A 27988-nucleotide genomic window follows, 5' to 3' on the forward strand; every position below is an offset into this window, starting at 1 on the left:
AGACAGTGAGATCGGTTCGTGTGTTAGACGTGAGTCAGTGAGATCGGTTCGTGTGTTAGACGCGAGACAGTGAGATCGGTTCATGTGTTAGACGCCAGTCAGTGAGATCGGTTCGTGTGTTAGACGTGAGTCAGTGAGATCGGTTCGTGTGTTAGCACGAGTCAGTGAAATCGGTTCGTGAGTTAGACGCGAGTCAGTGAGATCGGTTCGTGTGTTAGACACAAGACAGTGAAATCGGTTCATGTGTTAGACGCCAGTCAGTGAGATCGGTTCGTGTGTTAGACACGAGTCAGTGAAATCGGTTCGTGAGTTAGACGCGAGTCAGTGAGATCGGTTCGTGTGTTAGACACGAGACAGTGAGATCGGTTCGTGTGTTAGACGCGAGACAGTGAGATCGGTTCGTGTGTTAGACACGAGACAGTGAAATCGGTTCGTGTGTTAGACACGAGACAGTGAAATCGGTTCGTGTGTTAGACGCCAGTCAGTGAGATCGGTTCGTGTGTTAGACACGAGACAGTGAGATCGGTTCGTGTGTTAGACACGAGTCAGTGAGATCGGTTCGTGTGTTAGACACGAGACAGTGAGATCGGTTCGTGCGTTAGACACGAGACAGTGAAATCCGTTCGTGTGTTAGACACGAGACAGTGAAATCGGTTCGTGTATTAGACGCCAGTCAGTGAAATCGGTTCGTGTGTTAGACGTGAGACAGTGAAATCGGTTCGTGTGTTAGACGCGAGACAGTGAAATCGGTTCGTGTGTTAGACGCCAGTCAGTGAGATCGGTTCGTGTATTAGACACGAGACAGTGAGATCGGTTCGTGTGTTAGACGTGAGTCAGTGAAATCGGTTCGTGTGTTAGACGTGAGTCAGTGAAATCGGTTCGTGTGTTAGACGCCAGTCAGTGAAATCGGTTCGTGTGTTAGACGGGAGACAGTGAAATCGGTTCCTGCGTTAGACACGAGACAGTGAAATCGGTTCTTGTGTTAGACACGAGACAGTGAAATCGGTTCGTGTGTTAGACGCGAGTCGGACCGTTTGTTCGCCGTCGCGAGGCAGGGAGAGAGAAACAGCAACGGCTTAGGAGGAATGCCTTCGCCTGAAACGGCGATGAATCAATGCACGGTTATGGTGAAGGTGGCGAGTGTGAGTGAGTCAGAGGACAGCCACTGGGAGACGTTCCACACACAGACCTACTCATTCTCCTGACCCCTGGATGGATGTTGCGCTGAGTCGACACCCCCCCACCTGCCCCCCCCCGACCAGAATCACTATGGCTGGATGATCGGTATAAATAAATGACACTGAAAGAAGAGATGGCCTTGTTCATTATTCATCACACAAAAAAGTTGCAAGAGTCATCGAAACATGACTTGCGCCATATTCCCCACCCGCAAAACTCTGTCCACTCTCTTCAGTGTGCGAATGAGCGGAAAAAAATGCACAGCATCACCTTCAACATCACAGCGAGATGTTGACTACCTCGCCTGGTATACAGGAGGGCGTAGTTTCGATCCCGACCCTGACGACGCCTGCTGCATATTTGGAGTTTGCGTGTCGCGCTCTCCACATGGTCGCGTGGCTTTTGCTCCGGGTCCTGCGGTTTTTCCCTCAACATCACGCGTTTAGAGTATTTAGCTGATATACATTTCCACGTGATAAGCCACTTCGTTGGGCTATCGTTTGTGGCCAGGTCGCTTCTGAAAAAGAGCTACATACTGTAGCTCAATGGGCCTTACCCGGTAAAATAAAATAAAGTTTCGTTTTTTGTTTAAATGCAGTTACCTTCATGTTGTCTTTGCATCGCTTGTGGTCACGTTTGCCAATGTTTCGTCTTAACCTGCGGCAGAATGCATGAGCCACATTAACAAGGAGGTTGTGACGGGTGGACACGTGCAGGGTGGAGGAGGGCAGGTTACCGAGACAGGCATTGGAGCGGCACCCAAATAAAATAAAATCGTTCAGAGTAAATTGACCATGGGTTTTGTTAGCGCCGGCTGCAGCTCCTCTCGGATGGCGGTCGGGGAGAGAGATGTCCCAGTCCAGCCGTCGTGTGGGGAGGCCACCGTGACGGCGATTCACCGCTAAGGTGGTTGAGTGAACTTCATAGCTGTCAAGCCCTTATCAGTGCCCTACCTTATTACAGACCAATTCAGACCTTATTGATCACCCCGTGTGCCCTTATAAATCTCAACGTTCGTCCTGCAAAGTCCCATCACAAGGGAGAAACACAAACAAATAGACACGTTTTTTTGTTGCCCGTGTTGAAACGGCCGTACGCCGCACGGATCCTGAGAACTCAAATTCCCTGTACAAGAATACGGAGTAAACCGTATGGGCTGTCAGCTATGAAACTTTGGTGGTGTCAAAGGGACATTTGGTGGCGCGTGGTTCATCCTAACGACCCCCCCCCCCCCTTACTCTCGTTTGTGCCGACCCTGGTGTTTAGTGGCTCTGAGCCCGAGAGACTCGCCGAGTGAGCCACTCGGTCACACAAAACAACCTCTTGTGGGCTGGGCGTAGTAACGACGACATTACCGGTGGCGTAGTAACGACATTGTCACTTCAGGGGGTTGCGACAATCAGTCAGGCTGGGGCCCCAATATTTGAATTGTCTCGTACGGTGGCACCGAAGCTATATATCGCATCGTTACGTAAGTTTGCTGTTGTTTGCACTACAGGGTGATTGAAAAAATGTTTTAACACTTATATGGGACTATCGTTTTTAATGGAAAAACGGATAATACACTGTAACGTGATAACAAAAAATGTGACGTTAATAGCTTCGAAAAGTCAAAGAGTCTCCCACGTGTTCGCCATCGTTGTCAACACGTGGCCTGGAGTCTTCTCCAGGTGATCTCCAGAGCCCGGAGGAACATTTCTCGTGGCGTTGTTGCAAATTCTCAGAAGTGTTAACAAATATATATTTTTTTAAAGCACCCTGTATTGTTAAATACATGTGTAGTGGGTTCCAGGACACGGAGACGGCGGAGTAGAAGCAGCACTATTTATTTTAACCTTAACAAGGGTTACACTAGAAGGGATAGCGGCCCCTTCACCCGTATAACTCAGGAACACACCCCAGGCTCTCTAGCCTAAGCTCTAGGCTCCCAGTTCCTCCGGGTAGGGCTCTAAGGGAGGCTATCAGATCCGGCCCTGGTTAGGCACAGATCTCGGCACCCCGCCGACCAGACCGGCCCTTAGAAGGACTCTGACTCTGGGGCTCTGGGGCCGCACCACTGGCTTGCTGTGCCAGCCCTGAGAAGGGCAGCGGTCACAGGAGTCCCAGGGTCTCACCTAGCCGGCCTTCTTTCTTCACCGGTTGCTTCAGCCTTGGGCCCAACACTCTGCCCCGAGCTCCCTGGCTCCCCGCACTTTATACCCACAGGGGGTGTGGAGCCTTAGCGGACGTTGTTGTAGCCACCAAGGTGTGGGTGAACCACACCTTCCCGTGCCATGTGTTTACTCCCCATAGCACCCCTACACATATCATGGTGGTTGTCAAGAACGGGCCCCAACTGGTAGCTGTGGTCACAAGGGGAGTGGGAGGGCGGGCGGGGGGGGGTGCAAGGCCCCCCAGGCCCCCTACGCTCGTTACGCCACTGCTCGTGGGGCTTGATGAGGGCAGCATGCGGTGTACGGGCGGCGGGGAGTCTCCTGGTGACACCTCGTGGGACAAGGATATTGACGCGAAATGTCTGGATACCAACGTCGAGGCACTATTGAGCGATCGAATCTAAAAAAAAATAAACGTAGACTCGCATCGTAAACACTCGCTTGGATGCAAGTCAGCCAATTATCGTGACAATCGCCCTACCCGACTCAACTTTGTCAGACATTATAACAACACGTACCTCATTGGTGTCACACGTAAAGCCCTTTGACAATCCACTACTGGCTGAGGGCCTCCCCATGCCATGCGGTCATGGGGCGGGGGGGGGTTATTAGACCATACGACTTAACCATGCTTTGTGAGTGCAAAATTGGCGAATGCGGACAGCAGAGCCGTGGGCGCGTAAACTTTGCAGTTTATTTATTTGGCGAATGCTATTTCACAGTCAAAACACCACCAGAATCATTAACAAAATATATGTAGAGATAAATAAATAAATGTTATTTAAGTGAACGTCAGACACTCCCCCCCCCCCCACACATAGCCACAGAGCCACTCTGCAGCCGCAGCCTCCAGAACGTGCAGGGCCACCGCTCTGCCCCTTCTCACATGCCCTGCTATATAGCGGTGCTGGGGGGGAGGGGGGGTTGTTTAGTCCTCAGAGTTGGACTCTGCTTAATAAAGTTACAAAACCAAATTCAAAGTAATTTCCTGCTCGAATAATGGATGTGTTTGGGTTAGATCGCTGGCGTATGTGTCGTTAACGACACATTGATAATGACGCGATCTAACTAAAAAAACACACATTCATGAATAATAGTTCGCGAAAGCCCCCTACGTGTCAAACTAAAGTGATGTCTTCCTCGAGTGAGCATTGAGGCGATGCACATCTCGTGTGGTGGAAATTCCACCTTCCCATGGCGGACGCGAGTCTCTCCATACGACCAACCAGTACCTATTTTATCGACCCTAGAGAGAGATGATGGGCATGTCAACCTCCAAGCAGGATTTGAACTAACAACCTTCCAATTGCGAGCCGCTTGCCCCTACAGCTGAACCAGTAAACGTGCCAACGTTGAACCAACGTTCAATATTGTTGTTGTTGTTGCTGTTTTTTCTTGTCCCGGGGATCTACCTGGCCGGTTGTTTTAATTAAGGTGGAGGTGAAATGAGCGCCACGCGTGCCTTTGTCTTCTGTCATTTCGAATTGTTTCGCCTGGCATGGACAAGGGATAGATTAGGGGACTGGACAGCGCACCGAGCCGAGACAGGGGCCAGCGTCAAGGTCAATCCACACAAACCCCTCTGCCCTGTTTTGTTTCGTCTGTTTCATCATTCCGCCCTCTGTGTGGCACGTCGCAGGGGTGGGTCGAGTGTTGTAATGCAACTTGGGCATAAGTGAGTCAGGTTGGGGGGGGGGGGGTTTGTTTTTTTTGTAGAAACAGCACTCGGGATCGGGTACCATGCGAAGGAGCAGGGGGGGGATATCGGTGTCCGCCCCTGCCGTGAGCTATGCGAGCGGTCCGCAGGAGGTTCACCTCTCTCACCTTCCCTTCAATTATTCAGGGAATATTATTGCTTTACTCATCGCGGCAAGGTTCAATGCCCTCCACGATGGAGGCAGGCCTCTGTGGGATTTCCCCGCAACCTGCTCCGCCGTCGCCGCAGAGTTCCACGTGCGCGGCCCACTTTTATTTGCGTCAATCCACTGCTGGATGAGGGCTCGGCCTACACCGCGTGGGTCGTGGGAGTAACTTGACCGGACTTGGTTCACCACGCCGGTCGATGCGCGTTGGTGATTGCGGACAGCGTGGCCGTGGGCGATGCTTTGCGCTGCCCCTGTGCTGCGCCACACGTGACCACCCAGCCTATGACGCCTGTTATGCACGGTAGTCACCCTCCCGAGGGCTATCCAGGCTTCAGGCTGCGTAACTTCCGAGAGCTGACGAGTTCCAGTGAAATGTTGCTGGTCCCCGTGGGTGATAGGTGTCACATCACGAGACGAAGACGTGTCCATGAGGAACTATTGCAGTAAGCAGTGCACCACCGTGTGAGAAAACGACCCCCGAAGATAAGGTCACAAAACTACTTACGGTATATAGTGCCTTTAATGGCCTCGTTATCCACACTAGTTGGGGGGGGGGGGGGAAGGGGCGACTTTACATGCCTTGCGAAGAGTGTTTGTGAGCTATCATTGTTGACCGTGACGAGACTATCGTCGAGTCGCTAAGCTTGACGTGACAGCAACCTCTTGAGGAGACGTATTTATGACACGTATGAGTTTGTGGTAAGGGATCTAATTTGCCGTTTGGGAATGTGACAATCCTCGTCGGTATCTCTGGCCACGTGCCTATCGGCATGTTCAGGCGGACGACAACTGCCCAACGTGGCACGCGTGACACAGCGAAATCTGCAACATTGCCTACTTTCAACACGAAACTTCACAAAACTTGAAACACATTCTGAGCGAACACGCGAGACCTCTAATGAACTGTCTCATTCACGCAGGAGCGAGCAAGCAATGTATTGAATGGAAAGTTTGCATGCTGAAAATATATTTCACCAACCTTGTATACTGCATGGTTAGGCAGTGGAATGCACGCGTGCCAACAGCGAAATCTGCAGCATGGCCTACTTTCAACACGAAACTTCACAAAACTTGAACCACATTCCGAGCGAACACTCGAGACCTCTAATGCACAATCTCACTCATGGAGGAGAGACACAAGCAATGTATTAAATATAAACATGTACTTAAAGTTTACATGTTTAACATATTTTAACCAACCTTGGCTCGGCAGTGGAATGAGCAGAGCACTCAACCCGCAAATCAAAAGGTTACAAGTTCAGATTCTGGTCAGAAGGTCAACTCGTCCCCATCGTCCCTCCATAAGCACATAAACAATGAGTTTATGTGTTTATGAGTCGTACCACCACTCCGTGGGAAGTCGAGCTTGTCCGTCGGATGAGAAAACCTGCCCCCCCCCCCCCCCCCCCCCAATGAGAACGAGGAATTCCCACCACTGCCTGAGCGACGCCAACAAGGATGAGCCTCGCCTCGTTGCTGGTTTGAAGAGAGAGCAGGCGAGTCTTGTCGGACGCCACGGTGGCTAGGAGATGTTAACTACCTCGCCTGGTATACAGGAGGTCGTGGGTTCTATTCCGACACTGACGCCTGTAAATTCGGAGTCTGCGTGTCTCTCTCCCCGTGGTCAGGTCCTCTGATTTTTCCCTTCACATCCAGAATCATGCGTTTTGAGGATCTGGCTTGCTATAAATTTGCACGTGTAAATAAGCCGCCGCGCTGAGCTGTCATTTGTGGCCAGGTCAGTGGGCCTTACCTGGTAAAATAAAAAGTGTATTATTAATCTCCACAATCCTGCTTCACCATTTGCTTTTGCTTACAGTGTTCAAGGAGGGCACAATGGATCGTCCGTACAACAAACATCTAAACCATAGCAGATGCGTTGCGGGCTCTTTAGCTGAACCAACACGCGCTCGTGAATCGAATGCCCTTTAATTAGCTGAACGACTGGAGTGAGCTTTGTGCAGCCATCTGCTTTAATTAGCCACACGGTCATTACAATGAATGTTTAATGAGTTTGTTTTGTTCACGTGCCCAGGCCTGTCGGTGGCTGGTGTCAGCATATTTTGATAGGGAGGGTAAGCGCATTCACATGCACTCTTCACGTTACATTCCCTCACTGCCCTGTTGGTGGTGAGATGTTAACCGCCTCGCCAGGTATGTAAGAGGACGTGGGTTCGATCCACAACCCTGACGCCTGTATATTTGGAGTTTGTGTGTTCTCCCCGTGGTCGTGTGGATTTTTCTCCAGGTCTCCTCCGGTTTTCCCCTCCGCATTCAGAATCCACGTGCGTTTTGTAGAGTATTTGGTTGCTGTACATTTCCACGTGATAAGCCACATTGGTGAGTTATAATTTGTGGCCAGGTCGTTTCTGAAAAAAAAGCTATATATTAGCTCAGTCGGCCTTTCCTGGTAAAATAGTTAATAGTTTTTAGCGTTTATTCTCCTACCAGATGCTGATGAAGATGCCACGGTGCAGTACTGTATAAGAAAGGCAGCATAGAAAATTGATGCAACGACTCGAGAGATAAATACGATTCTTAGGACACTGCTATGCTCTTCCCCATCAGACGACTCGTCTTTTTGGACCAAATTTACAGCTACCTTTTTGCTCAAGCAACAAATTCAGTGTGCAGCAGCGGCATCTACGTGCAATCGCTTCTCATGACGCTTTACAAACGACAATTATGCAATGGATGCCGAGAGGCAAACGCCCATGAGGAAATAAATAAAACGCACCCACCCGAGTCTAAGGGCTTGCCAGTTTGAAGAACGCTCGGCTCCCATTGGCGAGGAGAACTATTGAAATCCGATTGGTCATCAGGTAAAACCAAATGTAAAATTAGGGGTCAGTTGGGATACCGTCAGGATAAATGATGGGGATTGGTGGAGAGACATGGAAAGTTCCAGAAAGGATGGGGAAGAGAAGGGTGGGATAGACGGGGTGGAACACCTAAACTGAGTAATCCCCCGATGCGTGGCATTCGTACGTAGATTGAACTTTTTTCGCACCGTACGTAACCAACAGTGCTAATCGGAGTGGGAACAAAACTACGGTGCGGGCTCTGTGCGGCAGACATAACAAACACGAAGTTCAAGACTCACCCGGGCTGACACTCCTTTACACTATAAAGGGCTATTGCCCAATAACATCACCTATATAATTATTTAAGGCAGTGCTATTAAAGAATGTTGGGTTTTGTTGTGCACCACTGACAACGCAGCATCATCAAATGTTAACATGTGACACTCGATTGGGGAGGGGGCAGGGTAGGAAACGTGGGACGAGAGAAGCGAACAGCACAGTGGCACGGCCCAGGATGACGCGATGACCGCCAGGGACAACCCTTCAACTCGTCCAAAGGAACACTTTCGGGCTGGTTTCAGATTTCTACCTCTCATCAGCAGACCTTTTAAACACACGCTGTTGCCAGATGTTTTTGGTGCGCTTTGCCACTGTTCCACCAACACCGTACTCCCACCCCTGATGTTATATATTGTTTACTTCTGTTCATATATTGCTAGTTTTCCATTTCAGACATGTACATTCCCTTGCAAACACTATACATGCTTGGAAGGCGAAGAAAAAAGTCCCACAAACTAAAGATGATGCAGGGGGCGTGCCCGTTCAAAAGTTTGTATTTATATTTAGTAACTTCCTTAGCTTTCACAGGGGCGGAGCCAGGGGGGTGACAGGGTAGACAATTGTCACCCCAAAAAAAAATCGAAAATCTGAAACATTCTGCGTATAAGTGTACGACACTCGGTCTGGCGGACTCCGTGCAACCGCATTGTCAGAGTGTGTCGCCAACCGATGGCGTGGGGTATTGCCGATTTCTTAGCGCGTCGTCCTCGGCCTGCTCCTGAAGCGCAAGACGAGCCTGCCCTTCAGCGGAGGCGTGATCGTTCGCCTTCGCCGCCGCCGCCGGATGAAGAACGGATTTCGCCACGGTCCGATGAGCAAGAGCGGCAGCTACGGCCTGTTCGCGCTCCGGATCGAGACCCCGCCACGAGGCTACCCATGGCGGCGATGGCGGAGTCGGACGCCCAAGTATTGCGCTACGCGTATCTGCAAGCGGGACGGTTCGTACCGCCTCCGGCTCCACAACCTGGCCTGACCGGGACGTTGAAATACCCGTCCAAGTTCGTTGGCGGCGCTGCCCGCCGCCCGACGGCGTCTTTGTTTGTTCAGTTCGACTGGCTCGAGTAGTCGTTCATCAGTGAGTCTGTTTACTGCTTCTATTGCTACCTCTTCCCGCCGTCGTCAAGCGCAGATAACGTTGCGTCGGAATTCATCTACTCCCCCGGCTCCTCAACCTGGAATAAGATCGGTGGCAAGAGTTGCAGCCTACTCAAGCATCAGGGTGGGCACATGTCGGCACACAACATCGCCGTGAAGAAGGCTAGGGACCTTGTCAACGCCCGGCAGCACGTCATCACGGGCGACGCTGGGCTGGCCCGACAGAATGCCAAAACTATTGACGGCAACCGCAAGCGCCTGGACGCCTCCGTCGACGTCATGCGCGTCTGCATGAACCAGGGAATTGCGATGCGGGGACACGACGAGTCGCCTGGCTCTCTTAACCGGGGCAATTGTCTGGAGATTCTCAACATGTTACGCAAGCGCGACGCACTGCTTGCGGCCATCACCTGGGAGAACGCGCCGCAGAATGCGACCATGACCAGCCCCGACGTTCAGAAGAAGGGCCTGATCCATGCTCACGCTCAACTGGTGCGCCGGCTCCTCGACACCGAGATTGGCGACGCGTACCATTGCATCGTGGCGGACGAGTCGCGGGACGTCAGCAAGAAGGAGCACCTGGTCGTCGTCAACCGCATTGTCGAGGTCAGTACGGGCATCCTGCGCGAGCGACTCGTCGACATTCAGCACGTGTCGGACGCGTGTGCGCCCACCCTCTGCAGCGCCATTGTCAACCCGCTCTCGAGTCGCCAGTGCCCTATTGAGACCTGCCACGGCCAAGGATACGATGGCGGTGAGATACGAGAGCGGTGAGATCGCTGGCTTGCAGACCTTGATCAAGGCCATGAACGACATGGCCTACTGCACGCATTGCTGGGCTCATAGGATGCAGTTCGCTCTCGTCGCTGCCTGCACAAAAGGCGTCGCCGACCTTGCCGTGTTCTTTGACCTCGTCCAGGACACAATCCACACTGCCACCAGCTCGTGAAAGCGCAGCGACCAACTGCTCGCCGAGCACAAGAAGCTCGTGGACGACCTGGTCGATGAGCTGGCGGTCTCCACCGGCCGCGGTCAGAATCAGGAGACGGCGTTGTCGGCGGCGGGCAACACGAGGTGGTCGCCTTTCTGGCGCTAGCTGCACCGCCTGATTGAGATGTTCAACGCGACCTCCGTCGTCATCCAGAACGTGGAAGAGGACGGCGCCAAGGCAGAGCAATGGGCCGAAGCTCATCGCCTTCTCAACGACATGTTCTCGTTTAAGTTCGCGTTCTGCCTGCACCTGACGGAGCGCTTGCTTAAGATCACGAACGATTGGCACGTGGCGCTGCAGGAAGAGGACCAGGACGTTGTCAATGCGATGCGGCGTGTCGATTGCGCCACTGAGTCGCTGAAGGAGCTGCGCGAGAACGGCTACGACGATCTGCTCAAGGACGTCAACGCCTTCTGCAACGTCAACGAGGTACCCGTCGTCGACATGAACTACACCCGCCCTGGACGTCCTCGGCGCTGCACCTACGTCATCACCAACGACCACGTGTTTCACATCGACCTCTAATACCTCGATCGACAAGATGCTGGTCGAGCTCGATCTGCGTCTTAGCGCGGAGTCGATGAAGACGTTGCGGCTGGCGGTCCATTTATTGCCCCGCAATCGATTTAAGTCGTTCAACGTCAGCAAGATCCTGGAGCTGGCCTGTGATTTTTACATGCGCAATTTTCCCGATCTCGACATGCTTCTCCTCGAACAGCAGCTGCTCCACTTCGAACAGAAAATCCGGCGAGATGAAGAGCCGAAGAATGTGAACACGCTGCCAATGCTGCCCATCAACCTGGCCACAAGCGGCCGCGGAGATTCCGGCTTTCACCTGGTCTACCGCCTGGTGCGCCTCCTGTTGACCCTACCGGTGGCCACCGCCACAGCCGAGCGCATCTTTAGCGCGATGAAGCACATTAAGACCCGACTGCGTACCACCATGGGCGCCGAGTACTTTACTGACGCGATGCTTCTGTTCGTCGAAAAACGACGTCGCAAAAGGCGTCACCAACGACGAATCATGGAGCAGTTCCAGTCGATGCGCCCGCGCCTCAATCGTATCGTCTGAACTCCAGCTCAACAGCCCGACTCTCTAATCATTCTTGAAATTAACATTTGGTGAATGTCACCCCGGGCTGAAAATCCTGGCTCCTCCCCTGAGCTTTCATAATAAAAGTTTTTTTTTGGGATTAGATCGATTTTGCCAGCATTGTGAAACAGGAGGATTTCTCCACAAATCTGGCTGTCGCCTGATGAAGCTAGGTGTAATTACTGGCGAAACGTCGTACTCAGATTGTAAATGTTGTGCATTTGCTCTCCAACACACCGGTGTTGCTGTACTAGTAACGAATTGGCACGTTCGGTTTATGTGACAAACCTTACTAGTTGGCTGTGTTGGGTGGTGGCGTGTTTAACGACATTTATATTTAGGCGATCTAACCCAAAAAAACCTAAGTTATGGATAAATGTGTCGTTAACCCGCCACCACCCGACACAACCAATTAGTAAGGTTTATCACGGAAATGAAACGTGCCAATTATTTAGTACTCTCAGGGCCCGCAGGTGGTGTGTTGGAGAGTAAATCCACAACATTTACAATTTGAGTGCCGTGACATTTTGCTGGCAATTACATCCAGCATCATCGGGCGATTTTGCCAGCATTGTGAAAGGATGTCCAACTGGACATCTGCAAAAAACAGCTTCACGGCTCATTGGATTCCGACAGTCTAAATAAAGATTCTTATTTTTTAAAAATTACACATTTTGTGACGCAAACTTAAGTAAACAACCGGCTTTTATTGAAAGTTCGACGACAAATTTCAGCACGGACATGCTGCATTTATAAATTCATAAATGCAATTGACAGTGATAGCGTGTGGCTTCCAAACACCATCCTAAGACTTCCAGCTAATGGGCAAGCAGGTGATAGTCCAGGGTCACCAGCGGTCCAGAAGAATGTGTGCACAGAGACAAACACAGATGACAAAGTCAAAGTCGGACAAAAATGCAGATGACAAAGAAACCACAGTTCAATGCAGTTTTGCACCAATACTTTGGATACGTTATGAAAACGTGTACATGGCACGTATAATATGGCAAGACCAACAGAATTTCAATGGTTTTGATTTAAAGCTTTCGTGACTGATGGGATTCATATATATAGCATTTCAATGGTTTGTTAACTGCAAACCTAACACAAGCCGTACAATACATGTTTATAAAGCATCCTGCAGCTGATTTTTGCAAAAGGAAAAACAGATTCACTATTTCAGTATCAAAGTATGAAAAATAACAATAGATTTTACCCTTCCTGGCAAAAAAACAGGTGTTAAGATGCTTAGCAGAAACTTCTTAATACATTTTATTAAATAACATTGTTTTGGTTAAACATATAATAGGTAACATTCTGGACAATTGCTCTTAATAGCACATAATTTACATGTTTATATTTTATGGCAGTGGTATTGATGAATGTTTGTTTAGTTATTTGTGCTTATGCACGAGTGTCACCTCAGCATTTCTAATTTTATTTAAGTTTGCATTCCCCTCCATTCGTATCCCTGCTGAACTACCGCGCTATTTGAAGTGAGCGATCATTATTTTAAACATGGGGTATATCTATCTTCTTGACTTGACCGTTTTTTTTTCTCACGACAAGCAGTAATCTATGAAAAGTAAGAATAGGTTTTAACCCTTTCTGACAATAGAACAGGAGGTGTTACGATGTTCAAACGGAAAATAGATACCATTTGGAAGGAATCAAGTAGCTGCATTAACCACACACAGTACTTGCTGTGGTGAGATGCAAAAACAAACATGCTCTGGTAATAATGTGCATTCACCACAAGTGTTGTTAATGTAGACTTGATTTCTTGCAGAAAGTTTCTAAATGGTGTTTGAACATCTTAACACTTCCTGTTTCATTGTCAGAAAGGACAAAAACCTATTCTTACTTTTCATAGATTACTACTTATTCAGGCTAACAACAGCCAGGTTTGTAGCTGTCTGCCTGGTGATGCCAGTTCAACGCACCGGTGTGCTGAACTAGTAACTAATTGCCATAGTTTGTTTACGTGACAAACACTATTAATTGGCTGTGTCGGCTGGCGGCGGGTTTAACGGCGCATTCATATTCTTGGTTCTTTCGGGATAGTCACGTAGAAGGGAAACAATAAAATAATAAAAATATAAATACAATTATTTTATTTTTTTGATTTAAAGCTTTCGTGACTGCAGTAATTCATATTCTTAGTTTTTTCGGTAAAGTCACGTTGAAGAGAAACAACAAAATAACAAAATATATATAAAACAATAAAAAATTTATCTTAGCAATCATTGGAAAGATTTGATAAATCATTTCAGTTCTTGATTGATTGTTCACGCTTACAGTGCCTTTCAGACAGCTTACATAAAAACAAATTTCGTCTCCCCCCTCCTCTTTTCAAAAAATAGATGGACTAGTCCTGGCAAACTGCCATCGTTGCGCGTGACGCAAACGTTATTTTTATATATATAAATAAATATGCCGTTTTCAAAATAAATTTATGCAAACCGACACACCTGATGATGACCGTTTGAGTTATGGTCGAAACGTCGTGAGAATTTTTTATTGTTTTATATATATTTTGTTATTTTGTTGTTTCTCTTCAACGTGACTTTACCGAAAAAACTAAGAATATGAATTATTTTATTGTTTCCCTTCTACGTGGTGACTTTACCGAAAGGACCAAGAATATGAATCCCTGCAGTCACGAAAGCTTTAAATCAAAATTACTACCTGTCAATAAAAAAACCGGTCAAGTCAAAAGTATAGATGTACGCCGTGTTTAAAATAATGACCGCTCACTTCAAATAGCGCGGTAGTTCAGCAGGGATACAAATGGGGGGGAACGCAAACTTCAATAAAATTAGAAATGCTGAGGTGACACTCGTGCATAAGCACAAGTAACTAAAAAAACAGTCATCAATACCACTGCCATAAAATGTAAACACGTAAATTATGTGCTATTAAGGGCAACTGCCCAGAATCTTACCTATTATACCTTTTTCCAACAGTGTTATTTAATAAAAAATGTATTAAGAAGTTTTTGCTGGGCCAAAACAAGCAGGCAGTTTCCACTTCAGACATTTTTTTTAAATCGACAAAATATATTTTGACTGCCAGGCTGCAGCGGCACAGCCTGTCCAGTCTTCATCAGGGGTTATCCGGCCCCAAACCAAATGCACCGACTACCATTTTAATGACATTGGCAGCCAATCTCACAGGGAATCACAAGCACCGTGTGAGCAGACATCCCTCCTGTCATCCGACTGCTGTAGAAGTCAATCAAATAAAACCCAGCTGGCCCCATATTAAATTATAATCACTTGGGCTGTGTGTGTGTCCCAGAGGGTTGGATTTTTGCACACAGCATTGATATACGGTGCTTTTTCTGTAAGACTTTGCCGTTTTTTCCTGGATTTTTCTGTTTGCGCGTAGTCACTTTAAGATGTTTTCTTGTTCATGTTTTTGTTTGTTGCGGTTGCACCCGATTCAAGAGCCGAATGGCTCACAGGGATATACCAAATAAATGAAACTGCAACTAAGATTAAGTTCGAAAATGTTAACAAGTGGCCTTTAAATACACCGCCACAGCGCCCTCTATTGGAGTCACTCGGATTTGCTCTCCAACACACCGGTGTGCTGTACTAGTAACGAAGTGACATGTTCTGTTTACGTGACAAATCTTACTAAGTGGCTGTGTCGTGTGGTGGCGGGTTTAACGACACATTTTTACACAATCTAACGCCAAAAAAACCTATATTATGGATAACGCACATTACAGCTGGTGGAGCATTTGCCTGGATACTGGGAGCCCCACACTCCCCATGATAATTTGCATGCAATAACTGTACTACATCCAGCTGTAAAGATAGATATATATGCAGAAATACAGCCCCAACACGAACCTACAAGCCTTGACACCAACCCAGTCTCCACACTAACCCACAAACAGCAAGTATAATGGAGTCCCATTCATCTGGCTATGTCAGTGTAATGCAAGCACAAACATTACTGACAGCACTCCATACTCCCAGGTCAATCAGCAGTTTTCTATATAGCTACAGTAAAACCTTGGATTGCGAGTAACTTGGTCTGCGAGTGTTTTGCAAGACGAGCAAAAATTTAAATAAATATTAATTTGATAAACGAGCGAGGGTCTTGCAATACGAGTAGCACGTATACGCTTTGTCTGCTGAGCGTCACGTGATCACAACTGATATACGAGTGCTTTGATATACGAGTGCTTTGGATTACAAACACGTTTCCGGAACGAATTATGCTCGCAATCCAAGGTTTTACTGTATTTACATTTTCAATACTGCAGTGCTGTGTATGTGTATCTGTTGAACTTCTTTCGCACCGTACGCAGCCAACCATGCTAATCGGATGAATACTGCGTTGGTATTCAAGTTAATCCTGCTGTACCCAATTTTTCTGTGGGATAAGTTGCTCCTCGAAGACATAATCAACGGAGCACAGTTCACGTACCTGAGTTGTGGCGCCGAGTGAGGAATGTTAGCGGCTGGTCGACAGCAGGGCAATGAGACCGGCCGAGGAACCCATGGACAGGATGTAGTTTCTGATTAGAGGCATCACAGTCAAGGTCACAGTTGTAGAGTGGCCACAGACAAAATGATTCATTACATGAAGCAATACCATGCGTAATTAGGTTTTGACAAATACGATTGCCTAAGATAAAATTTTACCCCGAATGCGCCCATTCTCAACAGATCTCAGAAGCCAATAATGATAATACAATAAATAATTTCAACTTGTAAGAGCGAGACAGGATGGTTAGAGGCATGAGTAACCATAGACAAGTGGGAATGCAGTCACGCGGAGAACCGCCACCAACAATTGCCCAAGCCATGCGGTAGTCTACATGTACGTTTGTTAAACATCTCTCACATTGTACGGAGCCAACCAATGAATGGGTTTTTACATGTGGGAGCAATCTTGAGCACTCGGGAAAAACCAATGCGTGCGAGGGGGAAACACTATAACCCATACAGGTGGAATCCACTCATTTTTTTTGCTGGACCGCCTTCTCCTGGCAAGCCAGGGGTATCGCACCTAAATGCCTAAAGAAAAGAGTTTCCCATTTGTGTGATCCACCCAATCCCTGCCTACAGTGCTGCATGAGAGGCGTGCACAGCCGCCACCACCACCCAGAAGCTGCGCAGGGGTGACCCCCTAGATAGTGCTTAGATGGTGACCACCATGCACAACAGGTTGCCATAGGCAATCATGGGGCTCCATGAAAGGCAGTAGAGGTCAGTGTAGCAAAATCCATACCAGAATCAAAATCTTTATCCTGGAGAACTCCACATATGAACCTTATGGCAGGAGCCCGGGATCCCATAAGCCCACAGCTCTCGCATAAACATTATATTATAATGTAACATTACATCATAATGTAAACATTACATCATAATGTAAACATTACATTATAATATAATATAAACATATTATAATGTAAACAAAAACTTTGCTCTTTCTCACCAATGGGTTTGAAGGATGGTGGCAAGTGTTGTCTTGTTAAACTATGCCTTTATAACTGAAAACTACTTACCTGCAGTAGCTCTATTTAAATACACTATAAAAAAATTACACTCCTCTGTCAATCATCGTATTTCTCAGTGTGGATTTGTGAAGACACTTTGTAAACAGTACATAAAATAGAACGCGTTTTCAATGCGCTGTTCATATTGTAACAAGCGTTTATACCAATATTACTCTACAGAGTAGTGGGTCGCCGCTCCTCTTATCCGCATTGATATGAGCGGTATGTGGGGACTATGGCTTAACCGAAAAAAAACCTATCTGCACAGATGCATACGGACAAGAGAAGTATTATCAAATAGGAGGAATTAACAGTGCCATGCATCTCATCTGTTAAATATCTGCAGGTAATAGGATTGTCATCGATTGATCCTGGCTGCAGACATTGGTAGGTCACGAATAATAATGAAGATAAGAGAGCAGTTTCTCTGTATTATGCATACCGTTATGCCAAATAAAGGACTAAAGTCGTGGAGGCAGTTTGACCAGCTTTGGATAAGACTTATGATCCTGCCCATACCCGAGCAAGGAGTGCATTCGCTTTTCAGCTCTTCCGCGCATTCATCCTCGCTGCGCTTGGACGACACGACAGAGAATGATCCACGCCAGGTGGGTCGCGAGTTTATGTGCGCGGTGGGACGGAGTCACCAAAAATAAATTACGATTTTTATTTCCGTTTATTCGGGACCCCGGGGTCCCGCCATAAGGTTCATATGTGCTCCCTGCCGTTAACACTGACCAGCGTGAAGTATGGTCAAATAAGCCCCCTGTCCTTGCCCGGCGTGGGGAGGCCCTCATCTAGCAGTGGATTGGCAAAAGGGCTGTACATGTACATTGCCAGCGTAAGAATCTATTTTTACTTCTTAAACCGATGAGTCATTTAAGCTTTGCGTAAAATTCCAAAGACCGAAGACTCCATCGTACAAGTTCGCGGCTGAACCCAGGCGAAGCGCAGGTGGAACCGAGCAGGAGTGTGAACCGGTGGGGCCAGAGGGCACGACAAGGATACACGGTGGGGTTGAAGTTCTTGAGCAGGAAGAATGAGGCGACAATGATGAGCACGAGGAAGAGGGTGTTGTTGTAGAAGATGGAGAAGGTGGTAGCCTCATAGTCCGCCACCTCGTTCTTCTTCCACAGGATCCTGCGAGGACCGGGGTTCAATCGCGAGAAAAAAAGAGACCCCCCACATTGAGAAATAATTCACAATCACGTTTTCATTCACAAACATTACTTGCACCCCCCTTCGAGAAATAATTCACAATCACATTTGGATTCACAAACCACCCACTGAGAAATTATTCACAATCACGTTTTCATTCACAAATTATTACTGGCACTGCTGAGGTCCCAGGTTCGAATCCCAGACAGCAACCTGTGATTAAACCGGGTTGTCTGGTGGAATGAGTTGATGGGTCTCAGCTTCGTCGGCAATGATTTGTGGGTTGATATTGACGTTGTTTGTACCGTCTCACTTTTATTGGCCAACTCATTCGTTCCGTTTCATTTGTGCAAACATTTGCATAAATTGTCAATAACCGATTCTTACACAACTGAATACGAGCATCGTGACAGTGAGAATCGCTCAATACGAGTGGTGCATTACACACCTCTCATCTTTCTCCTTCTTGGACATCTTCTTGTTGTCAGCCTCGGGAAGCTTGCGGAGAACCTCACGTGCCACCGCATCCTCTCGCTTCTGCACCACCCTGAGCAGAATGCACACCCCACGTGATTCAGACAACTCCCAGGCGATGCAGCACAATTCCATAAAACCACTCAAGACTCTTCTGATGGGGATATCGTTTGCGCGAATAGGATGGACAACGGTGGCTAGTACTCTCTCTCTAGAAATGTTAGCACCACCGTTTTAGTCTTGTTATAATCATAATAAAGTACAATCTACATATTTAGCACTCTTCTTCAAGCATTTAAATGCACTTCAAGGAAGTCAACAGTGACTGTCATAAGACTATACTCATAGTAGCACAATGCACTATGAAATCAGCCAACTGATTCCAGGCTCCGGTGAATGCTATTGGCGAGTGATAGTACCTCCGGTTAGCACGGTTGGTTATGTACAGTGCAAAATAAATTCAACTGAACCAGTCCAGCATCCCACTTCACCAACCGGCACTGACCAGCCTGAAGTTTGGCCAAACAACCCCACGATTGATACAAGGCGGTAAGCTTTCAACCAACGGGACACTCACTTGTGCTTCAGAATGAACTTCATGTTCTTGTAGGCCATGGCCACCAGCCAGGTGCTCGCGATGGTCATCACGCCGAACAGCACGGCCGACTGGAACAGATCCATCTGCCAGATCCGCCAGTACAGCCCTGCAGGGGAAGGGCAACACACACGCATGGACACCGCATAGGCAGCACATCTTTGCAAGAAGCATGCGTGTGTGATGTGGTAATTGGAAGATCCTAAAACATAGGTTTTTTTGGGTTAGATCGCGTAAATATAAATATATCGTTAAAGCCACCACCACCCGTCACAGCCAATTAGTAAGGTTTTTCACTTAAACAGAACATGCCAATTCGTTACTCGTACAGCACACCGGTGTGTTGGAGAGAAAATACACAACAAATCCCACCCACCATTGTCTAGAATGCCCTTGCCCAAGCCATGCATGCCCAAAAATGTATTCTTTTTGTTCGCATCAAATTCATTGGGAAAAAAACCTTACAAATTAATATGGTTTCCTGCAGTCAATGTTAATTCTGCCGAGACCAATAACTCACTAGACTTAGGAACACGGTTTAATGACGGGCTGCCAAAACCCAGATTAAATTTCACTATCTCAGTAATCACTGATCAGTGCTCTGATGCCAGAGCCACTCTGTTAATAGTGGATGTTGTTGTCATTGGGACAACTGTTCCTGTTACCCATCGATTGTACTTGGTTGTGCAACCTATACATCCCAATTAAACTACATTAACTGCAACACAAGTCATAAATAACCCCAAAAATGTATGTTGTATTTATGTTGAACTTATTTCGCACCATACATAGCCAATTGACAACAATGGGACCAAGGCCTCCCATATGCCATGTCAGTCACAGGGGTTTGACCATACTTTAATTTTCACCATCGAAAAAAATATATATGCGCAACTTACCACGTTCTGCCTGCTAATCGTAACCACACGGACGCGACTTTCAGAGTAAATCATCTGTGTCGCTAACTTGATTATCCACGTGGCTGGTCGGGGTGGGAGGGTAGCATCTCCGTGTCAGCAGAGCCAAGTTCTCTTTTGCTTCAAGTTCAACAGCCACGACGACGAGAATTCCATTAGCAAAGCGTCATTAACATCAACACGGCGTCGTCGTGAACATTGAACCGACACGATGCTTTTGCCGAGATGTTAACTGCCTCGCCTGGTATACAGGAGGTCGTGAGTTCGATCCCCTGACGCCTGCTACTGTATATTTGGAGTTTGCGTGTCTCTCTCTCTCTCTCTCATCATCATAACGGTGGCTATAAGATGTTAACTACCTCGCCTGGTATACAGGAGGTCGTGGGTTCGATCCCCACCCTGTATATTTGAAGTGTGCGTGTCTCTCTCATCATCACCACGGTGGCTATGAGATGTTAACTACCTCGCCTGGTGTACAGGAGGTCGTGGGTTTGATCTCATTCCTGACGTCTGCTGCTGTATATTTGGAGTTTGTGTGTCTCTCCCCGTGATCGCGTTGATTCTTCTCCGGGTCCTCCGGTTAGAATCAACATCACGCGTTCAGAGCATTTGGCTGCTGCTATAACTTTCCACGTGATAAGCCACTCCGTTGAGGCATCATTAGTGGCCAGGTCGCTGCTGCAAGAGAGCTACGTAGCTCAGTGGCTTTTATTCTGGTCAATTAAAAAAAATCTAGTTTATTTTATTTCAAACGGGTGAAGATTCAAATTAATAATTCCCACCGACGCCAAACTCTCAGCGCCAACTTTCCCACACGTGGCAATGAGAAACGGACCGAAGATAGACACGGGCTGATGAACATTTTTGTATTACGAAAATTAACTAAAACCAAAGTGCCATATGGATCGGTGCCACAGGGCCTCAGACGGACGTGGCCACAAAAGGGGTTATTAATTAAACAAAATAAAATTACCGTCGCCAAAACTGTCTAAAAAAATGACACAGACTTTTCATTGAAGAGATATTTCTTTCGAGGGTTGAGTATCAATTTCAAGCCCAAAACCGCCTAAAGTTAACAGTAGCTAAAGTGAAGATATCATCTTTTTTTGCCCCCCCATTTAAAAGTCGCAATTACAATTCCGCACGCGCTTAGGCGTTGCCAAAGACGAGGCGCGCTCCAATTGGCCCAGGAGCGCCACCTCGACCGACAGCCAACCAATGAGAGGCAGCGACACGTCGCGTTGCACCTATCCGTACTAGGAAATACAACAACACCCGCCGGACGAGTTTATACAATTTTTTTTAAAATCTCAATTCGCGACAGGAGCTTACAACGCTTCTTACAAAAAGCACGCGCTGGGTCATTTTAATTTTGTTTGCGTGTTACTTTCCTCGCGAGTGAAGACACCACACCACCACCCCCACGGGGTGGGGGGGGGGGGGAATAAAGAAATAAACCCCACAAACGCAAAAACAATCAAACAAAATCAATCTGTTGTCTCTCACGCACAGATGGGAATGGCCGACACGATGAAGGCGTTGCCGTAGAAGAGCGCCGCCGACTTGGTGGACACGGAACGGCTGAAGTCCTGCAGCAGCAGCTCCTCCTCGGAGGCGGCTCCGCGGCCGCTCTGCTTGGGCGCCATGGTCGACAAGGGGAGGGATTGGGACGACTGCTGCTGCTGCTGCTTCTACTGCTACTTCTACTGCTGCTGTTTCTACTTCTACTGCTGCTACTTCTACTGTTACTTCTACTGCTGCTGTTACTTCTACTGCTGCTGCTTCTACTGCTGCTACTTCTGCTGTTTCTACTTCTACTGCTGCTATTCTACTGCTGCTGCTACTTCTGCTGCTGCTGGAGAAGGGTTTGGGACGACTTCTGCTGCTGCTACTGCTGGAGGAGGGAGGAGGCGAGAGAGAGAGGCCGGCAAAAGGGGAGGAGAGGCCCGTCCCCACCACCCACTTCACGTCCCCTCCCACCCACTTCACGTCCTGCGAAGTGCCGCGTCGACGTTTCGCCGTGTGGGGGTGGTGAGGGGTGGGTGGGGGTGGTGAGACGTCGTCGGGACGCGCGGCGCGCTCGTGTTGTGAAGCGGCGCGGCCACCTTGGGTAAGGGGGCTGGAGGGACGCGCAGGATTTAGCGATCAACTGCTGGGGGGCGGGGGGGTTAGATCGCGTAGATGTAACGCGATCTAAGACCCCCCCCCCCCCCCCAAAATGCCCCCACCGCTCAAACCCCCCCCACCCCCCCCTTTATTATCGAGAAAGGGGCGTGGTGCTATTGTGACGTCACGGCCCGCTCGGCCTTCGTTGGCCGACTGCGCGCCGCGTGCCCCGAGCAAGGTGGCCGTCGAGCGCTTCGGTGCCGAGGAGGCGGCGGCGGTGACGACGACGACTTTACGTTAATAAATAAACAATGGAGCTTTACTGTGTGCGACTCTGTGCTGTGCAATTATTACTCTGCAACGATGCACTGTACAACGATGGTGTATACAGTATTAAGAACATGTACATGAAATAATTTACGGCCAGCATTCTGGGAAATACGAAAATTGTGTTTTTTTTAAGGGTCAGCCAGGCAGCTCATCCGTTTATTTTTGAAAATGTCCATTGTGAGTGACACTTAAGATACACAACGTTTATTAAGCTGGTCATAATCTTCGGCTAATTTGCGACACGCTTCCGATTCGTTGGAAGTCACGACTCCCAAACTACCCGTATCCTTTACGCGTTCGATCCAATCTCCACGGCACGATTCCCTGTCCGCGGATCGATTCCTCAGCGCGAAAAAAATCCTTTGCGCCCGCGGGACGTGGAATCGATTCTCTGAAATCGATTGCGCTGTCACGGGGAAGGCCTAGGCCTGTGGCTGTGCGATGGCGACGGGCGGCGTGGACGCGAAGCAGGGAGACTTCGAGGAGGACGCCTCGCAGCTGCAGTTCGCCAAGGGTGAGCCGCCCGGGGTGGAGGAGGAAGGGGGGAGAGGTGACCCGGGAGCTCGTAGCCCAGATCAGCCTTGCTACGTACCGCGCGTGGTGTGTGGTGTGTGTGTGTGTCGTAACTTCTTTCGTACCGTACGTAGCCGGCCGCGCCAATCGGAGGTGCGCGGGGGGGGAGGATAATTACAGTGAGCATAACAAGCAGTTCTAACGAAATTACTTTTCATTCAGCCCCACAGTCTCCGACTCCGATTATCCACTCTGTCTGGCCTCGATGTGCATGTGCTGTGAATAAGGAGCTTTGCCCGAAACGTTGCCTGTTATATATATTTTTTTATCAGTTTAATGCCATTGGTTGTTGACGAATGTGTCGAGTCGTTTAGTCCATCGTCCGAACTAGGTTCAAAAAGATGATGCCAGTGACAAACATCAGCGGTGTTAGCCGATATAAAAACTACACAGTGGTTGCAATGCATCATACATGTTACACAAATTGTAATTTACTCCGTCTGGTTCAATTTGATGTGGTTTTGAGAGCCACCCAAAGTGATATTTTATGTTCAAATGGAGGTGTCTATTGTCTAACTTGGCTGTACATACGTAGGTCATTTATGTACTGTAGATGTCTTAAAGTGAGTGTTTACATGTGTAATAATGTATGTTCGCACCGTACGTAGCCAACCGTGCTAATCAGGGGTGCTGTGTCAAGGATAACAAACTACACACAAAAAGCTGTTCTCAAAAAAATTAGTTTTCAATGTAGATGATTTAAAAGTGCTTAACTCCAGTGGCTTCCTAATAGCGGAAGGAAGAGCGTTCCAGACGGCCGCAGAGTCGCATCTGTGTGTGTGTGTGGGGTAGTTGTTGGGAGCCACCGCTCACCATCAGTGGCGAGTGAGCACCTCGTGCCAGCCTTTATAGGTGCTCGCTAAAAGCACTTGCCCCAACAGTTTATATAGGCAGTACCAGGGATATGGCTTTGTATAACATTGTAATGATTGTCATATATGCCTGTGGCCAAATTGACCAAATCCCCTGGATTGCACCCGATCTCGGACGCTAATCAGTACTGCGCCTGGGTGTATGTTGAACTTCTTTCGCCACGTACGTAGCCAACCGTGCTAGTCGGAGGCGCGGATAGTGCTCGGGCAAGTGACCACCGTGCATAATGTGCTTATCAGTCTGCGGGAATACGTGGTGGGCAGAGCAGCAACACCAATTACTTCTATGCAGAGTCTGAGAGCGCCGCTATTTCATCGATGGTCTCTGAGGTTGCCGACTTTAATCCCACGACGGGGGGGGGTGGGCTGTGAATTCCGCGCAGAGTTTGAGAACGCGGAGACTCTGCTCATCTCCGAGGTGCACATGCTGCTGGAGCACCGCAAGCAGCAGAACGAGAGCGCCGAGGATGAGCAGGAGCTGTCCGAGCTCTTCATGAAGACGCTGAACTACACGGGCCGCTTCAGCCGCTTCAAGAACCGCGAGACCATCGCCAGCGTGCGCAGGTGGACAGGAAGCCACCGTCGAATTTTGATTGAAAGCTTTCGTGACTGCAGTAATTCATATTCTTAGCTCTTTCGGTAAAGTCACGTTGAAGGGAAACAATAAAATATATATATAAAACAATAAAAATTCTCACGACGTTTCGACCATAACACAAACGGTCATCATCAGGTGTGAAAACCCAACGGCAAGTAACTCACCTGACTGGTTTTTCACACCTGATGATGACCGTTTGTGTTATGGTCGAAACGTCGTGATAATTTTTATTGTTTTATATATATTTTATTATTTTATTGTTTCCCTTCAACGTGACTTTACCGAAAGAGCTAAGAATAAGCCACCGTCACTCAAGACACGTATTTTTTTACGGGAATGAGAGTAATGTTGTGCGGAGTGCGTGATCGGTAGGCAGCAGAAGTTCCAATTGTGGTCGTGGGGGGGGGTCTATATAATAAGCGGCTTGTCTATGGGGAGACCATATACATTGTTCCACTGGTTTAAATGAATGACAAGTCGTATGAAAGGCTACGTAGATAATTATGATTTATATTTATGGTGTCATCCAATGCTTCACTTTATCTGTGCTGACACTGCTAATATTCTCTACCATTAAAATAGCCTGGCATGAGACATGTTGTAATGTTTCGAAATCTGTGGGAGCCATTGAATCTCAATGGGATTTCCCATTGTATTAAAAATTGGTTTGTGGTGAGGGTCAGGTGAGTGAATTTCTGATGAGTCAGGTTTCATGTATCCCATCACCCCATCTGTTGGACAGGCTGTTCTATAATTTTTATAATGATTTGGATTATGACACCACCGGTGCCCAATGTATGGATTGTGACACACACCCAGTGAGCACATCACTTTGGCCTCCCTGATGGCTACTTGTTGTTGTTGTGGCTCCCGGACCCAGTTTGCTGCTGCAGAAGAAGCTGCACAAGTTTGAGCTGGCAAGTCTGGCCAACCTGTGTCCTGAGACAGCCGAGGAGGCCAAGGCTCTCATCCCCAGGTAGTGCCCGCGTTATCTGCCAAGAGCCGGGCTAGAGGTGTCTGGGTGGCTCTAGAGGTCAGAGTGCTGAGCTGGCACCAACCACTTAGAGCCTGGGTTCAAATTCAGGCTGTTGCCTGCGATTACGCCATATTCCTGAGTTTAGTGAGTTGATTGTCTCGGTCTGGTCACCAATATATTTATATTTTTATTGCATTTAGTTGGCCACTTCATTTGACTAAATTTCATCTCTGAGAAGGAAACATATCACTTCTACTGTCATGAGATGAACATTATTCTCGGTGGCAAGGCAAATGTAAAAGTGATGCCCACACACGGCATCTACTGTGTAGAGTGCATCATGAAGCAATCTCGGAAGTAGCTCTGTGATAGCCACTTCTGTGGGCTGTTTTCTAACATGAAGGGTGGCACTGCTGTGCGAGATATCCGAATGGATATTTTACGTAACATTGAAAGCACAGTTGGGGGATACAATTGGGGAAAGTAACATGTATATAAATAAACCCCCTGTTTTGTGCTTTCCCATCTCATCCCTACCTTAGTGGAGTTTCACATAACGCATGTGCACCTGTGCAGGACATTCTCACCTGAATTCAAATCCCTTGTGTTTCCCCGTCTCCTGCTACCCATGCCGTGCATGAATGCTGGCCATTCGCAGCCTGGAGGGTCGATTCGAGGACGATGAACTGCAGCAGATACTGGACGACATTCAGACGAAACGGAGCTTCCAGTACTGAGGTGGATGGCAGAATCGCAAAGTCACCTGACATCTCACTCCGTACACCACTGCCTTATAATGTAAAAAACAAAACGCATCTTCGCTGAACGCCTTCAGCTGAGTGTATACTTGTTTAACACGTGGCTTTGTTAAAAGCTGGTGGGGGGTGGGGATGAGCAAAAAAATTCAATTGTCGAGATGGAGCATCGAGAGATTTCATCTAGAGATGCTGCTTTAGAGGAGATGGGGGTACATGGCATGGGAACATTTGTGAAGGCAAATTAGCCAGATACATTTTCCTGCCTCAAATAGAAATGCAGCCCTTTCATTACAGGAAGGAAAGTACTGATCACCTGGCTAATACTTTGTATATATGGGTGCAAAAGGTTGCATATTAAAAATTATCGATGGGGGTTGGCTCCTATTTATCCAGGACTCTATTTACAGAAGGCTCCTGCATTTGGCTTTTATTTTAAAAGATGTTTTCAGCCAATGAATGTATATTGATACAAGTGGGAGGAACCCGGAGCACCCGGAGAAAGCCCACGAGTGCGAGGGCACAACACTCTATCCCAACCCAGATGGCAACATATGGCGGTTAGTGTAGTTGTACCGATTTATGGCGATCCAGGGTACGGCACTTCCTCGACGCCCATGGGAAGGGAGGCTCGCAACATCTGTGCGATCCACCAACCCTTGCCTCCACGGTGCTGGATGACAGGCATGCGCTACCACTGCCCAACTCGGTCAATCATCCTTGCGAAGTCTATGAAGTATGAACCACTGTTGATAAAATTGCTTGTCCTATGGAAACGTTGAATTTCCACAAAAGCCTAGGGTCACTAATTGGTGATGATTGCACCACTGATACTAGCAACATTGGGTTTATCGTTCAATCACTATCAACCCAGCAGTGGATAATATGTGCACTGCAGTGAGTTGTCAGATCACTTGTGGGTAAAATTGATAACCTTGCCACCGAGTACAGAAGAAACGACCCTCAACTACAGTGGTCTTTTGTCGGGATGGAACCCACGACCTCCTGTATACCAGGTGAGGTAGTTAACATCTCATCAGGGTCGGGATGGAACCCACGACCTCCTGTATACCAGGTGAGGTAGTTAACATCTCGCCACCACAGCGCCCAATTTTTCATCAGTTCATGAAAACCAGGCTGCATAGAATGATATTCCCCAATTTAAAAACCACAGGTGATAGGGAGCCGGTTGAACATTCTGCAATGTGTAGCAGTGGTGGCTGAAGCAGATCATCAATACCGTGATCGAAGACTTTCTTCATTTGTCACCATCTGCTTTTATCCATTACAAACATTGGTCGATTATTAAGAAATGTATTTGTATTTCTTTGTGATAAAATAAAAGTTCATTGGTCATGCCTAGGGCAACTCTAAAGACCGTTGCCGGAATGGCTGCGCAGAATGTAGTCCAGGTTTTTCTTCGTGTGTTACATCACAGTATTTACGATTCAGTACAAAGCAGTTTTATGGGAATGTCACCATTTTTGTGAAGTTATGAAGATTTTCTGAGCGACTGAAAAGTGTAAATTATTCTATTTCTTACATTTGAATAAAAAAAAAACTGTTAGCAACATTTGTTCATGTTGTTCTTAGTGCG

General features: G+C 47.8%; 2 protein-coding genes across 2 annotated transcripts; one reads left to right on the forward strand and one right to left on the reverse strand.

Moving 5' to 3' along the window:
* Window positions 1–12206: 12206 nt before the first annotated feature.
* On the reverse strand, window positions 12207–22068 carry SSR3 (signal sequence receptor subunit 3). Its single transcript, XM_032962370.2, has 6 exons — window positions 21692–22068; window positions 19247–19373; window positions 18644–18742; window positions 18046–18177; window positions 15963–16053; window positions 12207–12337 (listed from the first exon to the last, which is right to left on the reverse strand). The coding sequence occupies exons 1-5, from the start codon at window positions 21825–21827 to the stop codon at window positions 15990–15992; spliced, it is 558 nt and encodes a 185-aa protein (XP_032818261.1). The 5' UTR covers window positions 21828–22068; the 3' UTR covers window positions 12207–12337; window positions 15963–15989.
* A 619-nt stretch (window positions 22069–22687) lies between these two features.
* Window positions 22688–27962, forward strand: POLR2D (RNA polymerase II subunit D). The gene is made up of 4 exons (XM_032962372.2): window positions 22688–23131; window positions 24446–24626; window positions 25541–25636; window positions 26295–27962. The coding sequence occupies exons 1-4, from the start codon at window positions 23059–23061 to the stop codon at window positions 26371–26373; spliced, it is 429 nt and encodes a 142-aa protein (XP_032818263.1). The 5' UTR covers window positions 22688–23058; the 3' UTR covers window positions 26374–27962.
* The last annotated feature ends 26 nt before the right edge of the window (window positions 27963–27988 follow it).

The sequence above is a fragment of the Petromyzon marinus genome, chromosome 28 (genome assembly GCF_048934315.1).
Source record: "Petromyzon marinus isolate PM22_M1 ecotype Great Lakes invasive population chromosome 28, UKy_Petmar_22M1.pri1.0, whole genome shotgun sequence".
Classification (NCBI taxonomy): Eukaryota; Metazoa; Chordata; class Hyperoartia; order Petromyzontiformes; family Petromyzontidae; genus Petromyzon; species Petromyzon marinus.

Excerpts from the sequence above, each read along its gene's own strand:
- SSR3 (XM_032962370.2), bottom strand. The coding sequence starts at position 21,827 with ATGGCGCCCAAGCAGAGCGGCCGCGGAGCCGCCTCCGAGGAGGAGCTG. Across the intron at positions 19,374-21,691 it reads CGTGTCGGCCATTCCCATCT|GGCTGTACTGGCGGATCTGG; the intron begins GTGCGTGAGAGA and ends CTTCCCCTGCAG. Across the intron at positions 18,178-18,643 it reads AAGAAGGAGAAAGATGAGAG|GATCCTGTGGAAGAAGAACG; the intron begins GTGTGTAATGCA and ends CGGTCCTCGCAG.
- POLR2D (XM_032962372.2), top strand. The coding sequence starts at position 23,059 with ATGGCGACGGGCGGCGTGGACGCGAAGCAGGGAGACTTCGAGGAGGAC. Across the intron at positions 24,627-25,540 it reads ACCATCGCCAGCGTGCGCAG|TTTGCTGCTGCAGAAGAAGC; the intron begins GTGGACAGGAAG and ends TCCCGGACCCAG. Across the intron at positions 25,637-26,294 it reads GCCAAGGCTCTCATCCCCAG|CCTGGAGGGTCGATTCGAGG; the intron begins GTAGTGCCCGCG and ends GGCCATTCGCAG.